At 38.9% G+C, this 18,596-nt stretch overlaps 1 protein-coding gene across 1 annotated transcript in view; it reads left to right on the forward strand.

Annotated features, from left to right (window-relative positions):
- The window catches only part of lamc3 (laminin, gamma 3), a 118,577-nt gene that overhangs the window by 9,984 nt on the left and 89,997 nt on the right, over positions 1-18,596 (forward strand). Inside the window, exon 3 of the mRNA XM_030743155.1 lies at positions 17,886-18,016. Coding sequence (XP_030599015.1) covers positions 17,886-18,016 — 131 coding nt within the window. The remainder of the gene's footprint in view (positions 1-17,885; positions 18,017-18,596) is intronic.

Here is an 18,596-nt window from a genome sequence, read left to right on the forward strand (position 1 = left end):
CCAAACTGGACACAAATCCACGGCTCCTGGCTGACAAACTGGTGACTTATTTCACCAGCAGCCCTCCAGCCTCCAAATGTGGACCCTGTTCCCTCTTTAGAAGAAGACTATTATCTCTCAGAGTCTAATATTGCCGCTGCCAGTGTTTTCAGGCACTAATTCCAAAGGATATTGTGTGCGTATCTTTGCAACTGACAGGCAGTAATTTACGACCTCGTATGCTGAGATGAGAACACGTTGGAAATTTGCATTATATTCCAGTAATTCTGAAAGAGTTATTGATATTTCATTTTCTTTAGCTGGACCTTAAATGCTCAAAGACATAAATTCACTAAAAATGGCATTAATTGCATATACATGCAAAGAAATGTGACTTGTGAGCTGAAAGGGATACAACTTGAGCAAAACATACCGCTGGAAGGCTGGACCTTTATAGATTCTTGCGTGTTAATTTATCAAAGACCGCTACACCGATGAAGAGACAAAATACCCGCTCTTTTTTGTGTGTTTGCTTTCTTTTATTTTAAATAACCACCGGGAGCACTGAGGAGTGCAGAGAGAGTGGACCTCTATTAAATAAAAAACTGCAGGTACCATAACAGTTTCTGAACAGCTGGGAGAAGCTCCATCGCAATATTCAACAGTAAAGAGAAATGGAGGATGAAAAGAGGGAGCCGAGATGCACTAAAATAACTACTAACCAGGAGAGGAGCTGTTTCTGCTGTTTCGAAATCTTTACTTTTCTGAAATGACAGCCATTATGCTCTCATTTCTTGTCCCACTGCTTCTGTGTTTCTGACTTTCACTGTGGGTGGGGCTCGTCCACCTTCTCCACACATACAAAGTGGCAGGAAACAAGGAGCCTTGTGTGCACTGTTTCTTAAGCACACGGCAGTATGCGTTAAAATGAAAGCAACCTGAGAATGTGTGGGCTGTCCTGCAACCTCTTGGCTGAATGTGTGTATTGATAACATTAAGCTGCTACGTAATGAAAAAGCAAAAGTTCTGGAAAATGTTCTGTCTATGAACTTAAGTTGTTTGTGTCATTACGCCTCATTAGATATTGCTGTTGTTTTTTTGATTGTTTGTTTTTGAAATTTTACTAGTAGTAATCTATCTGGATCATTTTTAAGAACATAAAGTCCAAAACTCAACTGACGCCATTATCATTTCCAATTTATAGTTCCTCCAACACTGCCACTTTCTCCATCCTCCTTAACCTATTTTTTTCCACACAATGAGAACTTTAGCCTCAGCTTAAGGGTCTTTTCCACTTCTCGAACCACCACGCCGAGGACAGGCTGCAGGCCCTTGTGACCCTTAAACTGTGGTGTCAGGTGGGCAAATAAACCCAAAGTCCCCAAATCCAAGTTTGCTCAGTATTTATCAGCACTCTGTCATCATCACATTCCCAACCCCTGATGGCAGAAGAGAATGCCCGACTGCTGCTGACATGAATAACAACAAGAACATGAAAGATTTGTAGTGTGAAGCTGCCAGAAACTTAAAGAAAAACTTTTTTTGGTCATGCTGCCCAGTGCTAGTTTTATATTGGCTGTTTGGGATTTACATTTTGGTTCCAGTGAGCAAATGCTAAAATTAACCATTTTGTCAACTAGGGTTTATGTTTAATACTCATTTGCATACACTTAGAAGAAAAGGAAACTGCTATCTGTGCTGTGTTTTTCAGTCTCCATTTTTAATCATGTGATTTTTCACGTTATTTATTTCTTTATTTATTTTTAGCTAGGAAAATGGGAAACAGGTGGAGTAATTTACTGAAACGTGCACAACCATGAACACAAATGCAGTATATAAGGCACAAACAGGGTTTGTACAATTCTAGCAAGCCAGTATTTGGTATCACCACCTTTACTGTTCATCCAGACTCTGGGGAGGCCAATTCATAACTAATTGTGTTCCATTGTGTGTTTTGCTATCCAGGTATGCTTTTACTGCACTGGCAGTGTGTTTGGGATCAGTGACATGCTGAAAAATTAAGCCGTTTCCAGTCAGATGCTTTCCAAATGGTGTTGCATGGTGGATCGAAATCTTTTCTGCGTTCCTAACTCCATTAATTTTAACAAGATATCCAGAACCACTGGCTGAAACGCAGCCCCAAACCATGAAAGAGCCTCCATCCTTTTTTACAGATGGCTGTAGACACTCACTGTTGTACCTCTCTCCTGACCTCCTCCGTATGTACTGACAATTTGAACGAATAATCGCACATTTTTCGTTCAAATTTGGTTCAGATAGTGTCTGAGGCCTGCCACTTCTCCTTTTGTTCTAAAATTGGTTCATTGCTAAGTTGCCTGTAGACACAACACTGGTTCATCCCTTGAGTTAGGAGGCTTTTTTTTGTTTGCTTCCTTGCTTGTCTGAATGATTCATAGGTGTTAAGAGGCTTAACAAACAAAAGTACATTCATCTGAAAATGGTCAGGTCTGGACTGAAGATGAATGAAAATGTCCAGCCAATGTCCAAAGACAAACTTTTGAAAGACCTTCACAAAGCCTGGAGAACTAATGTTCAAGGACACTTTACAACATCATAAAACAGTCTGCCTCCTTGGAAGCAAAATATAAAGAAATGAGGGGTGATTAAAGACTGTTGCAAATTTCCATAGTAGATCTAAGGGTGCGTTATGTTGAGATGATCAGTCCACAGTCATGATCTCCTCCTGCCATGAGCAGTCTTTTGGAAAAATAACAATAACACGTTGTTCCATCTGACCTTTCTCCAAAGGTTTAGTGTGGAAAATATGCCTAACAGTGCCAACCTAGCACTTCTGTAAAGTGAGCTGTCCTCCTCCGCATCATTAAATAAGAAGAGAAAGCTTGGATATCTGGGGGATATGCAAATTAACTTTGCATAACCTACCCCAAACATAAAAATGGGGGCACTGTTGAGAATGTGTGTTGCTTGTCCTGCCAATACGTTCTGTTTACTGTATACAACAATTACAAATGACATTTAAGGTGATTTAGTCATAGCATGACCAAAATCTTTTTTTTTTTTTTCTATCTAGATGTTTTTGAAGTTCATGTGTGTCTGCAGGCTTTTGTCACCCCACACTGGTTCATTTGACTAATGTTTGATTTGAATATTTGAATATATATGAATTGGATTTTAAATTTAAAAAATTGACACCCTCAGTGAAAATTGCTCAGATGTTTGTCAAATTATTCCATTCATTTGTCAGTGTTACACGCTTTTTGTTAAAACACACCATCCCTGCCCCTAACCATAACACACATGCTTCCTTTGCCAGGTGCTGTGTCCATAAAAAAAAACTACTCCAGTCCTCAACTAAGGCTCTTTGAATGGGTGATATTTGTGCAACCTCCTGCAGAGCACAAAGAGGCTGCTTTCTTCCAGAGTGATCACATTTTAAACTGGGAAAAGACGGAGGGTAGAAGGCAGTGGTGAAGCCACATCATCTCTCAAGCACAAGCTAAGCTGCGCTGAGAAGGATAAGGACATTTTTTTTTTTCACATCTCTGCTATGTACTGTAAGGTTCCTTTGCATCTGCTGCAGTGAAAATAGAAATGAAATGCACTATTGGATTAGCTTTAGTGTTGTTAGAGGTTTGGCACATTGTGAGGCAGGCTACTGTCAGTAAGATGACAAACAGCCGCATGAAAGAGGAAAGGGACGACAGAAGTGGATTGGACTCCACAGACTCCACTCCATCTGTCCCACTAGGACAACAATGAAAGGAGAGTGACTGAAAAAATAAATATGTCTGCGGCTTAGCAATAGCCTCTTAACCCACAGTCAAAAAAGAACTAACTGGATGTATCCACAAGCACAGGCATCTTCTCGCCACACTCCCATTATTCCCTGCTTCATTGTTGCATTTCTCTCTCAAACACACACACACACACACACACACACACACACACACACACACACACACACACACACACACACACACACACACACACACACACTTTTTTTCCCTGTCCAGTGTATATACATTGTTTCACCTCTTACACTGGTGGATCCACATTTCTTTTTATTATTTTATTTATTTACTTATTGCATGAGGGCAGTTTTAAAAATGCTTGCACGAAAAATACAGCTGCAGCCTGGTTTTCTAGTTTAGAGATTATTAAACTGTCCTTTTCTGATTAATCCTTTCACACCAACCATCTACCACTGAGCTGCTATTTTGGCCTCTGTATCTACCTCTTATATAACTCTGACTATGGCAGACTGGGACAATAGCTGACTAAATTCTAGGCTGGAAAGACAGGCTGCTTTCAAGAGGTATTGTGAAATGAGCATTACTTTTTTCAGTTGAAAATGCATGCTTCATGAATTAAGACAGAAAGAAATGCCTTTCTCGCCATGAAAGGATTACGTGGGATTAAGTAATTAAGGGACTAAGGCTTATATAAAGGAGGAATGGGAAACAGGTACTCTAAGAGTTATAACTAGTGTGAAAAAAAGAAAGGGTGTTGCTGTGTGGTGAACACTTTAATCTCCTAAGACCAGTCAAAACAGTTAGCCCAAATTGTCCAGTTAACTAGTGCTGTGAGTATGCTGTTTGCTCCATCATGTTGTTCATCCTGAAGAATTTCAACAACTAACCAAAAAAGTGCCTTTATGGTTTGTACATCTGCTTTTATATCATATATCATTTGTTTCTGTTGTTGGAATGATCCATGTTAACAACATAAAGGAGCATTTTTCCTTTAAAAGAATGCTAGCATCCAGTTTAGGAGGCAGGCTTAGCTTTGCACTTGGAGACCAGAGTTTGAGTTTCAGCTGGGGCCTTTATTTTTTACATCCCACCATAGCGCACACTGGAACCTATTCCAGCTGATGTTATTTTAGGTCACAACAGTTTGCACAAATGACTCAGTCACAAACAGTCATAAATCCATTACATTTTGAAAATCCTGTGAGTTTTCATCAAGCGTCACCATTAGAGTTGGCTTGTTTGTTTTTTAGTGGAATATCTCACAAACTGATGAATGGATTTATAGATTATACACAGACATTTGTGCTTTCCAGAAGAAGTATTTTTGAAACATGTGAAAATATAGATTCAAGTCCGCTTTATCCATTAATGATGGTAATTTTTATCTAGTGCCATCTTTTGATGAAAGTCTTTGTTAAATAATTTGGTTTATGATCATTTACTTGCAACATGAATAACCTACCACCACCCTTACCCACAATTGTGCTAGCTTAACATGCTAGCACAATTGCATGTAATTTTACCCAAGTAATCCCACACAGAGCCACTGGCTGGATTTACTCCTTAACTTTGATGCAGTGCCCCCTGAATCCTTTTTAGGATCTAATTTGTGTAACTTCGTAATCTTGAGTTGATTTCTTTAACATTTCACAAAAAACATTTTTTGCAGTTGTCAAAGTGTTAATGGATTTAAGGAAATTCAGTAAATCTTAAATTGACTCCTGTATATTACTGGATTCCTATGCATTCACTGGACACTTTATTAGGTACGCCTTGTTAGCATTAGTGTCTGGTAGGATCCCCTTTTTGCCTTCAGAACTGTCTTAATTCTTCATGGCATAGATTCAACAAGGTGCTGGAAACATTCCTCTGAGATTTTGATCCATATTGACATGACAGCATCACACAGTTGCTGTTGTCAGCTGCACATCCATGATGCCAATATCCCATTACATATCCCAAGGGTGCTCTGTTGGATTGAGGTCTGGTGACTGTGGAGGCTGTTTGAGTGCGGTGAACTCATCGGCATGTTCAAAAAACTAGTTTGAGATGGTATGAGCTTTGTGACAGTGCATGATGGTTCTGAAAGCAGCCATCTGAAGATTGGTACACTGTGCTCAGGGACTGACACAGCAACAATACTCAGGCTGTGGCACTTAATGATGCTCAGTTTGTACTAAGCGCCCAAAGTGTGCCAAGAAAATTATCCCCCACACCATTGCACCTTCATCCGCCTGAAGTGCTGATATGAGCCAGGATGGATCCATACTTTCATGTTCACGCCAAGTTCTGACCCTAACATATAAATGCTGCAGCAGAAATTGAGACTCATACGCTAATGTTTTACAACTTCTATTGTTGATTTTTGGTCATCCCATGTGAACTGTAGCCTCAGTTCTCAGCTGATAAGAACGGTGTCCAGTGTGGTCTTCTGCTGCTGTAGCCCACCTGCTCAAAGGTTCTATGTAATGTGCATTCACAGCTGCTCTTTGGCATACCGTGGTTGTAATGATTGGTTATTTGAGCTACTGTTCCCTTCCTATCTGCTCAACGCGGTTTATCTTCAAATCCAGTCTAGCTGTTGCATATTTTCTCTTTTTTCGGACCATTCTCTGGAAACCCCAGTGGTGGTTTTGTGGGGACAATCCCAGCAGATCAGAAACTTCTGGAATATTCAGACCAGTTGGTCTGGCACCAGCAACCATGTCGCATTCAAAGTCACTTAAATCACCTTTCTTCATCATGCTAATGCTCGTGTGAACATCAGCAGGACATCTTGACATCTATATACTTTAATGCATTGAGTTGCTGCAACATGATTGGCTGAACAGATTTGAGTTAGAGCAGTTAAATAGGTGAACCTAACAGAGTGGTATGAGTGTATATGATTAATGTTTAGTGAACTGGTTTTGTTTTCTGCACTTTTGACAATTCACCCACAAACTTTCCCATCGGTCTGTCTTGGAAACTTTGAGTCACAGGTGCGTCCACAGTTACAGCGTGTCCCCAAGGAACAGTCACGGAAAGCAGCTTTTGATTTTGGTTTCTCTTCCTCAGTCAGCATCTCTGTGATCATTCCCACAGTGCTATGTATGTGGAACCACTGTGACCAGCTGAATAGAAACATCAATCAATTATTGCATTAGTGTGTGGTGAAAGCTCAACAGAATCCCATCTGTAAAAAAAGAAAAGTAGGTTAGGTTTGCATGAGTATGTCAGTCAGGCTTTTATACTAGTTTATTCTATTCTACTCTAGCCAGTTCTGTTGTCTCATGCCTCATTTAGTCTGTAATATTATCTAATGTATCTCAGAGTATTAAATCTTAACTAAGGAAGTATGCAAAATATGATCCATATTGGTTAATGATTAATTTTATGTGTACAGAGTAATTTGGGCCAAATTTCCCTATAAGATTCCATATAATAAGTTCAGTCAGGCAGCTCACATTTAAAATGATTGATTTATTTCAGCAGTGGAATACATTTAGAGTTTGGCATCTAGGCTCCAAGCTCACAAATATGCTACATATAAAAACCTGGGGTGTGATAAGTAAATATCCACCAGAGCCTACAGGTGTATGCTGGGACGGTGGATTGATTAAAACAGCAGGCAGCGAAGCAAGGCAACTGCACCGCTGGCATGTCAGTAGGAAAAATTTTTCAGCTTAAATTCAGAGGGTGTGCTTGGTATATGATGTGAGTAGAAGAGTGAGGCATGCTACGTATGTATGATGCAGTGTAGCTCGAGTCGCCTACTGCATGCCTACTGGTGTAGCATAAATTTTTTTTCCTATTACTGAATACACATTGTGATTCAATTAATTCAATTAACGACCGCTGCTGTGGAAAATTGTAGCAATGCAAAAGAGTTTTACATAATGTTTCTCCAGTTAAATAAATCAATCGTGCATTTATTTACTGTTTAATGAGTTGTTGTCTCTGCAGGTGTGCAACTCTCATTTCAACAACTTAAGCCTCTAATTACTTGTGTTGATTGTAATTAATGCGCAAAAATACACAAGCTCGGCCTTTCCTTCTTTCCAAGTCATCTATAATTTTTACCATACCAGTGACAGTTATGAAAACTGGTTAATTACCCTTTCAAACAGCGTGGATTACTGGCATTTCTCATTAACCTCTTGAACCTTAAGATGTTTTTATTTAAACAATGAAGCCGTGTAGCAACATGAGGTCTTTGGCGGGTAGGTATTCAGTATAGAGGTGTTAGTTACATTAAAACGTGACTACTAATGGTCTTGCTGGCTGTATTTCAGGATGCTTTGAAAGACATCGACCCACTGATTATAGAGCAGTTCGGGATCAATATAAGCTAAGAATACATAGATTGTGTGGCAAATCTCTCAACAGACCTGCCAAACACCCACTCTCCTTCATCTCACCTCCCCCTCTCCGCCTCGCTTTAAACAATAAGATGAGAAGAGCCATAATTGACTGTGATCTGTTCTCCCATTAGAATAAAAGACGGATCAATTGCACCATTTCTTTCATTAAATCTCTCATTCCTTCTCTATTTTAAGGGTGATGGGACAGATGGGTGTAGTGAGCAGAGACAAAAACACATCAGCCATCCTTTTTAATGCCAAATCAAAGCTGGTGGAATGCAAAGGAGTATTCTTTTCCACACAGTGAATCAGCAAAACAAAGATGGTGGGGCACAGTCTTCTTTATTGTTGGCATGCTACTTCCCGCTTGAGCTACTGATAATATTATAAGAGGAAGAAAAGAGGAAGAAAACAGACAATTATAACCATTGGTGGTTAGAGTAACAATCCATAATATGCCTTAATTGTGTGTAAGGAAGGAGACAGGAACAGGGAGGGATGTTAATACATTTTTTTGTTTTTGTTTTTGGCTTTAAATACTGAGTTTTAATTTTGTTCTCCTCGTCTTCTGTATACAAACTAAATAGACATAATTTCAAATCTAGAAGGTTTTCTTTTAAAATATTCTCCTCCCATCTCACTCTCCTTTATACATTTAGTGCATACATTCAGTATGCTGTATTAATATGAGGAGTGTATTCACGTATGTTAACATTTCCCAGACGAGTCATCCAAAAGACTCGTGATCTCCTGACTTTTTATATGATGTTATGATCCACCAGCCTGAGCTGTTTGATCAAAATTAGCAAATATTAGCTGGAAGACTAAACTCACAACCACTTGCAGGGCTTTTATTGTTAGAATTTTTTTTTATGTTTCTTATGTACCCAGTATCAACTGCACATCTGTTGTTGTCTATGAATCTAGCAGTCGCTAAATAAACGTCTCCAGAAATCACAGACTCTGAAGAAGCCTCTTCATCTCCAGAAGCCTCTTCATTAATCCACACTTCATGTGAATATGATTAAAATGCCATATGTGGATAATAATTAAATACAGTCTCATTTCACTACCTGTATGAATGCTTTCTGCCATATGTGATATCATATTGTGGCTGCTAACCTTTTATTTTATTTTATTGGTTTCTGATGTACAGAGGTAAAGGGGAGGGAGCCATTTTTACATAGAAAATTTTAACTAGTGGAAAGAGGCATCCCACTAATGTGCCAGATGTGTCATCAAGTACAGCAGCTTTGGAAAATGCTGATCTTTATTTAGACTGCTTCTCTCCTATTGATCCCTTGAGCTAAACTCAATAATTAATCCAACCATCAACACAGACACATCTATTAAGGCTTACCATTAGACTAGAAACTAACACCTGACAATTTTAAAATGATTATTAATAGACTGTGTACCACAGGATGGCACATGTATTGAGGAGGAGTTGGACAACCTGTGTGTCCTCTGTAGGGTCCAGGTATCACCTCATGCTACCAGTAGAGACACTGACCCTAGCCAAATGCAAAACTAGTGAAAAAAAAAAAAAAACAGTCAGAAAAGATGAGGAGGGAAAATCTTTTGAGCAGTTTATTTACCTAATAAGCCATATGACAAAAATCAAGTGGTTAAACTACACTTGACTAAACTACAGGTATCACCTAAATCTACAAAAGCCAGGGTGACCTGTCATTTTCTTCTTCTTAGTTCACACTAAATTTAAGTTTCCATGATGATTTTATAGTTTACTGTACTTAATTTCATAGTCTTTTACTCAATTCAGATGACGGTGTTGTACGGTGGTGTGGAGGTTAGCACTGTTGCCTCACAACAAGAAGTTCCCGGCTGCAAATCCAAACTGGAGGCTTTCTGTCTGGAGTTTGCTTGCTCTCTCCATGCTTCCATGGTCTTTCCCTGGATGCTCCGACTTCCTCCAACATGCATTGGGTTAGGTTAATGTGGGAGGGAATGGTTGTCTTTATATTTATATTTTTTTTTTTATACCTTTAGTGTATTTGAGTTTGTTTTGGTTTTATTAATTTAAATGAAACAGTTGCAGCTGTAACAACAGAAATTTTCCTCTGGGATCAATAAAGTATTTCGGATTCTGATTTCTGATTGTCTGTCTTTCTGGGACAGACTGGCAACCTGTCCAGGGGGTACTCTGTTTCTCACCCTATAACAGCTGGGATAGGCTCTAGCCTCCCTGAAACCTTGATAAGTGAAGGAGGATGGATGGATGGATGTGTACAGGAAAATGCAGAACAGACTATATTTGTGAGAAAAATATAGTAGGTGAGTCTTATGGAGCATGCAATACATATAACACATTTCAGTAAACCTTCCATTTGTCTTGACTTTGCTTAAATTTCTTTTAAAAAAAATGCAAACACTTAAGAGCAATTTCCAAGCAATATGGAAGAAGAAAAAACTTCAGTCATGATTGTAATCAGTGATTAGCCTCTGTGAAACCATATGTATAAAATAAGCCTCGGTCCCTTTTGTTAAGGCCATTGCTCAGACAGAACATGTTTTTCATAACACTGATGTAATCAGAGTAACACCCCAAGCAAATGCTGCCCAGTTATTTTCAGAATTGTTTGTAGCAACATTGCATTTCTATAGACATGTGCAGTGATCCAGCCAATGGAGTAAAATCATATCCCTGAGGTGCAAAACAGGCCAAAGCCTATCATATAATGTCCATCTTATTGAAACTGTTTTTTACTGCCAGACCATCAAGACATTTCAACTGAGGACAGTTTTCAAGAAAAGGGCTGCATTGTTAATATAATATCTACGTATGGTTGCACTTAAAGTACACTGAGTCAAAAAAAGAAAAACCTTCTAAACATGCAATATGTTTAGACTTAGACTTCAGACTTTATTAATCCCACACTGGGGAAATTCCCTTGTTACAGCAGCACAAAGGTCAGGAAGAAAGAGTGAATTAGAGATAGAGTCAAAAAATAAAAATAGAAAAATAAATAATAAAAGAAGCCAAAACTGCTAAAAATGCAGAATCAATAAAAAAAAAAAAAAAAGTGAAAGATAACAGTAGGGAAAGATAACCTCAGGAAACTTTTTCTTGCAAGGTTAATAAAGCCTGGGCACTTGTGTCAGGGATTGAAAACAAACTCTTTACAAGGAGATTGTCAACAGAGCATAAAATGATTCCTGTTCTTCTATGTGCCATGTCAGTGTGCCATTTCCTCTGCATATTGGCTGTACAGAGCTATGCATTTTTCATGAGGCTTAAAACAGAAATTGCATCCTGTCTGTTTTATTAGCATCTTAATCCTTTCTCACTATTGCTACTTCTGCCTCGTTTTGAGGAGTGTGTCGTTTTGATATGCAGACTTCACATGCTTCAGCTGCTGCTTTTAGAATATTTCTCGCGCAATTTTCAGAGGTCAAAGAAAAACGAAACGAAACAAACACGGTGCTGAATTGCGCAGGTGCTTTTGTCTTATTCATGCCATATTTGAAAATATAGTGTTCTTTGTTATACCATTGATCTAATGCATTGTACTTTCATTGCTAAATGAGATTTTTATTTGAAATAAATAACACTCACCTCGTAAAGTAATGGCTTACTTCAAAGGGAGCCTTGTTGTCAAGTTTGTAAAGCTCTTTTTTTTTCAATAATCATGCAGAAGATGAAAGCTGCTGTATGAATTCAAATTTAATTTGTTCAGTCATCCATTAAAACGGTTTGTCTGTCTCCCCTGCCACCAGTCCATCCCCTCTCCTTCAGTGTCTCCCTGTCTCTCTGCCTCTCTCTCTCTTTCACTCTAGAAAGCTGTGTGGCAAATTGGAGCTCCGGCATTGAATGACAATGAGTAAAAGGGGAAAAAATACATATTGAGGGCACAGTGAACTTAAGCAATTAAATTAAAAAGTTATTAACTTTGGAATGAGGGACACTGCTCCCTTTCCTGTCACTGCCTGCAGCCAGAGGCTTCAGAGTTCAAGGAAACAAGGAAAGACAGAAGACAGGAGAGAGAAAGACAAGTAGAGGGAAAAAGGAGAGAGACAGACAAGAGAGAAGAGACCAGAGAAATTTTAGAGGTGAGGGTGAAGGTTATAAGCCCCTAAGCAAAGATGTATTCTAAAGCTGTGTGTGGAATACTAAAAAAAAATAAACTTTGCTATGTGTGGCCTGATGCATGTCTGTGAACCTGCTCACTTGATCATTACACGTTTATTGTCTTAGGCAAAGGACTGGCTCTTTGCCACTCTCACACACTGTAGCCTAAGTCAGCATCATTGTAGCATTGTGGGCTAAAATTCCATGGGAGTGAGAATCAAAGTTAATTAAGCTTGTGCTGTGCTTTGCACAAATAATAAGTTATGGGCTGACTACTAATTAACCCTAAGAAACAGCTTCCTTTCAGTAGACTAAGTGATATTTGGAACTATATCTGCTTTTTTTCCTTACACAATTAACACTGTTCTGCCGAGCATAACTAATTACTCTTCTGTATAATAATGGTCTTGTACTCTATGATAAATGGAAGAGCATTTGCTTTTAATGTGTGTTAGAATTTTGAAATGCTGAGAATTAATTGCATCTATCTGTGTTTTGGGTTGGAGGCTGGAGTCAAAGTAAGTAAAATACCGGTGTCCAGAACGGCCACGCATTGATAAAGACACGCTAGCATAAATGATTGTTTATGTGCTATTTGTTTGTTTAATAACTAAACAAAGTGGCTGGGCCAATAGCCTTGAACATTTTGATCATGTGAAAACAGAAAAAATAGGTGTTTCCCAACCATAGAGTGTATATAAGACATGGAAACACCTGTGGTGTCCATCACGCTGTGTTAGTTAATTTCATTTTTGTTTGTTTGTTTGTTTGTTTGTTTGTTTTAGGGGTGTATTTATCAAATTTATCAGATAATCATAGCAAGATTGCCAGACAAACTCCATCTATAGACTATAGGTGCACCACAAAGATACAGATAACTATGAATTACAGCTAGGTAACAGACAAATAATACTTTCCAAAATTAGAGTTTTTTAGAGACTTCTTGGAAGGGCTGTACAATTAACCACACAGAAAGCTATATTATTTGTCAGATAATTGCATTAAAATGCTAGAACAGGCACCAGCACAAACACTTTAGTTCAGTAACTTAAATTAGCTTAAATGAACTCTAGCAGAGAACTGGCAGCTCAGTCACAGCTGCACCCAAGTGTGGCCCAGCAAAATTGTGGCCCAGCGAGGGAGGGAAAATTAGACATAGAGACCAAAAAAAAAATGTTTTTGCACCGGTTTGTAGATTTGTGTATTTTTACTGTAAATTTGTATGTTTTAAAATGGGAGTCCATTGGGATTGACTTGCTTTGAAGCCAGCTTCCAGAAGCCACATGCGTACTTTCTCTGTTTGGCATTTTCAGGTTGGCTTTATTTTTCAGCCCGGAGGCTGCCACTTCACAGAGACAGACCTAAAGTATTAAAACAGCAAACCATATATCCTATTTGTGGGCAAATTAGTAGCACATGCCCAGATTCTCTTTCTACTTTGGGGACTAGTGCAGCTTTCTCCACAGCCTTGAAAAACAAAAGCATGGTTGAAAACTCTTAACATTACTTTATATTCAAGAAGACTTAATCTTTCCAAGTCAGTTAAGACAAGTAATTTTTTTTGCTTGTGGCAGAAAATGTGCGAGATGCTATAAATAGGATATTATACAGCAGAGTTGAAGATTTTCAGACTACCGCTTGTTTATGTGGCCTTTTTTCATCAGCTGTGCATGAGGGAAGGAAATTATAATGGCATCACACCCATGAGATGGCCTGATACTAGATATAGTAGTATAGCATGGATGACAAAGTAGAAAAAGATGAGCATTCAAAAACATTTTGTAAGCATATTGCAGAGGATGTGTGATATTTTGTCATATCTGATCCCCTGCACTCCCAGCTCCTCTCAGAAGCCATGGGTGAATATCATGTCATATTTAGGTAGTGTAACACAAAATGAAGAATGAGCATCTGTTTTCTCAGTGCATCAGGGTCATAAAGCATCATTCCAAAGCCCATTAGCCACTTGAGCCAAGTCAAGCAGAAGCAAAATCAATAAGCAAGTCCCAGAATAATAGCATGCACGCATTTCTTTAGTTACTCTTACGACCAAATAGCCTCAATAGGTTGCAAAATCACAGAACCATATAGAAAATCTGAAGTGGACTAAAATGATAGCACTGGAAGAACAGAAGAGAGAGGGGGCATTTCAGGTCAAACCTTTAAGAGGTGAATGAGATTAAATGAATTGTCAGAATGTTGCTAAAATGAGCCTTCAGATGATCTAATTGGAAGGAAAAAAATCTCTTTAAAAAGGAGCTGTTAATTACAGATTTTTGCATGTTTTACCACAACTTGCACATTGCTGACCCCCCTTTAAATAGTCCTCATAATTGAGTTTACTGACACAGCTGACCCACGTCCCGTAGTCATGCTGAGACCATTCGTACAAGGGTTAAACCATTCAGGAACGTGTGCAGCACATTCACACCAGATGTTTCAGAATGGGGACCATGACCACTTGATGCCACAGCAGTATTTCTCTTGGATCTGCAGGCACTAACCACGCAGGTGGTCTAAATCCCAAGATTGTCTTCTTTGAAATAGGAGGATGCCGGTCGTGCTGACAGCACAAGAAAGCCCCTAAGAAGCAGCTCTTCTAAAGATAATGTAGTTCTAAACTTTTACTGCAGTGCTGCTCAGGCTATTTTAAGCTAAGAAAGATCACAGTAGGTACCTGTGATGAGAGCCTTAAAGGGCTCAGACATGACATCTTTTTTTCTTTTCTTGCTATTTCCCAATTAACCATTTTTTTCTGCTGAACCATGACGAATACTGAACTGTGCTTTTTTACACGCTAATTATGGGGAGGCAGAGAACTGGAAATTTTCTCAACGCTCACTGGAACTACATAGATTCCAATCAACTGTTTTGTTGAAGGAATTTTTATACTCTTTAATGTATTGATCCTTTAATACAGAAGACGTTAGACTTATTTTAGTACCCGGCAGGGTTATTATAGTTAACGAAAACGAACGAAATAACGAAAACTGAAATTGAAAAAACATTGTCGTTAACTGAAATAAATAAAAACTATAATTAAAAGGAAAAAACGATAACTAATTAAAACTGAATTGTGAGTTTACAAAACTAACTAAAACTAACTGAAATTATCGATAAACTGACTTTCATTTACTTGTTTTTTTGGGGGGTTTTTTAAGCCTTGTGGATTGATATGAAATCATTGTTTCCGCTCTCCGAGTTTAAGCTGGGAGCGCCACAGGACAACTGTGTGAGTGCGCATGTGCGTGCGCTCACCGCGCTGGTCCGCAAAGTAATGGCTGCGGTCTGCCGAGTCCCGTATGGAGGTTCTTTGAGTACAAACACCTGCACACGACCACAAGGTAATTAACACACACAATCCAGCTACACAAGCATAAATGCGGACATGAGGTCGGCAACTTCTGTAGGTTGTGTACAGAGGCCGCAAAGACCCTGCAGGTTTAATTAGCGAGCATCTAACCAAGCTAGCTCCAAAACAGAAGCAGCTTCAGGTGGTGAGAACATCAGGATGCAGCTGGATTTGAGCTTTGACTCCTTCAAAGAGTTTGTTTTTGTTTAACACCACATGTAGGCGTTATTAATCTGCTGCACTGATGCTGAAGTTTATTGTGGAGTTTATTGTAGAATTTATTGAGTTTGGGAGTTCATGTTTTTCTTTGTTTCTCCCTGGTTATGCTCATGTGTGTCCTTAATATTACACAAATTTAGCATGTCTTGTGAACAGTTGGTTGTTGACTATATTTCTTTAAACTGTATCTTTTGTCAAGTTTTCATTACACAATAGTCACTTTTGCGCCTTGAATCTTGCACCTGATTAGGTATGAAAATACTAAAACTAATACTGAAACTAACTGAAACTAACTAAAACTAAGCATGAAACCAAAAATAAAAACTAATAAAAACGAGCAAAACCACTCTGAAAACTAATTAAAACTAACTGAATTAGAGAAAAAAAAGTAAAAACTAACTAAAACTAAACTATAATGTAAAATCCAAAACTATTATAACCCTGGTACCCGGTCAACATCCCGTTCAGCTATAATTTAGACTGAACAGACCATCCATCTATTCTATTGCATGTCAGTTTTCTCCACATTTAGTCAGTCACGGTTAGGCATGGCTCCTTTGCCGAACAACCAGTGTGTGTGATATGGTAAACCATGGGAGAAGTCAAGCCACACCCATGTTCAAACTACATGTGTGCTGTACAATCATTCCATCCTGGAAAAAGTTAACAGAAGTAAATAGAATTCATTTGAATCCCAACATTACCATTCCCACTCAAACTTTAAACTCACACTGGCACTATGGAAAATTTGGATATTACATCCACTAAAAGTGAACGCTACATCCTCAGTGGAGCATCCACTGATGTAAACATTTTCCATCATTTAGCCATGTTGCTAAAGAATAAGTTGCACTTCAGAATTTGATAACAAGGCATTTGTAAATTATACACAGCTTTATGTTTAACAGTCTAAAGTTGGAAAAACCCAGTATTAACTGGTAGATCCTTCTTGGTGAACTACAGCCCTGCAAAGCCACTGTAGTACTCCATCCATCCATCCATTCTCTTCCGCTTATCCTGTTCAGGGTCGCGGGGGGGCTGGAGCCTATCCCAGCTGACATAGGGCCAGAGGCAGGGTACACCCTGGACAGGTTGCCAGTCTGTCACAGGGCTAACACAGAGAGACAGACAACCATCCACACTCACATTCTTACCTATGGGCAATTTAGAGTAGCCAATTAACCTAACCCCAGTAAGGGTATGTCTTTGGACTGTGGGAGGAAACCAGAGTACCCGGAGGAAACACTGTAGCATTGTACCTGAGAAAAGAATGAATGGATGAACTCCTCACACATGTTTTTAGTCTGTGGCCCATCCGCTCCAATCTCCTTGTCTCCCATTGCCAGACTTCAAAGACATCTCTGGAGAGAAGCTTCAAAACATTAAGCATGACAGGCTTCCTCAGGACTCCCACAGAGTCCCAAACTAGCCAAGAAACAGAAAGAAAGTTTCTCTCCAGCTATTTGTTTTAAAGTTGTTCTGTTCACGAGCAAAGAAAAAAGTCATTTGTTCTCTCTTTACCTGGCCTCACTTTTATCTTCCACCCACTATTGTACTTCCCGTTAGCTTTTCTACCGTTTGTGTTATCCTTCTTTACCTTCTTTTCCCACTCTTGCTTCATCCTGCCTGTACCTTTGCAGTAGTCTCAAACAGAGAAGCTTAAATCATATCAGTGGTGGGGGCTTTGCCAAGTGCCATCCATTATACTGAAGAAGTGCTGCAATGTTGTCTCTTTTCTCATGTTTTTTTTTTTTTTTCATATTTCAACTTTAGTCTCCATTAACCCCCTTTTTCTTCAGCCCTCTTTCTGACATTAACTCAATTTCTTACACCATACTCATTATCTCCCCATCATATCTGCGCTCGCCCCTGCTGTTACACTGTAGCATTCTTGACCATATATCTTCCTTCCAAGTTCTTCTTTTTTTTCCTCTGTCAACATTTGCTATTTTCTATATCCTTGCCTCTTTTACCCCTTTCAACTAAAGCCCAGTTTGTTTGTTTTTTCCCTTTCCAACCTCCTTGTCTGCTTTCTTGTGTCAAGAATGGCAGCAGCCAACATACTGCCTGATGATGGTTCTCTGTATTCCTTTTAATTTTTTCCTTTCCTTTTGTCAACCCCTGTGTCTTTTCTTCTTTCTTAACAATTCCCTTTTTTTCTTTTCCAGGAATGGGTGACAGCCACTGACCTGCTCATTTCTTTGGACAGGCTTAACACCTTTGGAGATGAGTTTTTCAAGGACGCTAAAGTGCTGCGCTCGTACTTCTATGCCATCTCTGATTTCTCTGTGGGTGGCAGGTAAGAGACACCAGAAAATGTGCCACCAAAGCAATGTCACCATGCTGCATTCTAACCAGTGTTGCTTGAAAATTTTACATTTTCCACCTTTACCACTATCTGATGTTACTGAATGAAACTTGCATGTGAACTTATCTTTCAGGGCAAAGGTTTGTGTAATAGAGCTGGATAGCGTACCGTCATGTTAATAGGAAAGTACACCGTCTGTCAGCTCTAAGGTTTTATGTATCAGTACATTCATTTGGTCCTTAGTAGGTCTTAAAATTAAGTAAATACAACCTCAGTTGAACTACAAAACTTTTCATTGTGTCATTATTAATTTTGCAATGTGTGAAAAACTAAGTACACCCCATGATTCAGTAGCTTGTAGAACCACCTTTAGTTGCAGTAACTTGAAGTAACCTTTTTCTCTTTGATTTTATCACTCTTGAACATCAGGAATTTTGGCCCTCTCTTCTTTATAATATTGCTTCAATTCATTGAGGTTTGCATGCATTCATTTATGCACAGCTCTCTTAAGGTCCAACCATAGCAGTTCAATCAAGTTAAGGTCAGGACTTTGACTGGACCATTGCAACAC

The sequence above is a fragment of the Archocentrus centrarchus genome, chromosome 12 (assembly GCF_007364275.1).
Source record: "Archocentrus centrarchus isolate MPI-CPG fArcCen1 chromosome 12, fArcCen1, whole genome shotgun sequence".
Taxonomy (NCBI): domain Eukaryota; kingdom Metazoa; phylum Chordata; class Actinopteri; order Cichliformes; family Cichlidae; genus Archocentrus; species Archocentrus centrarchus.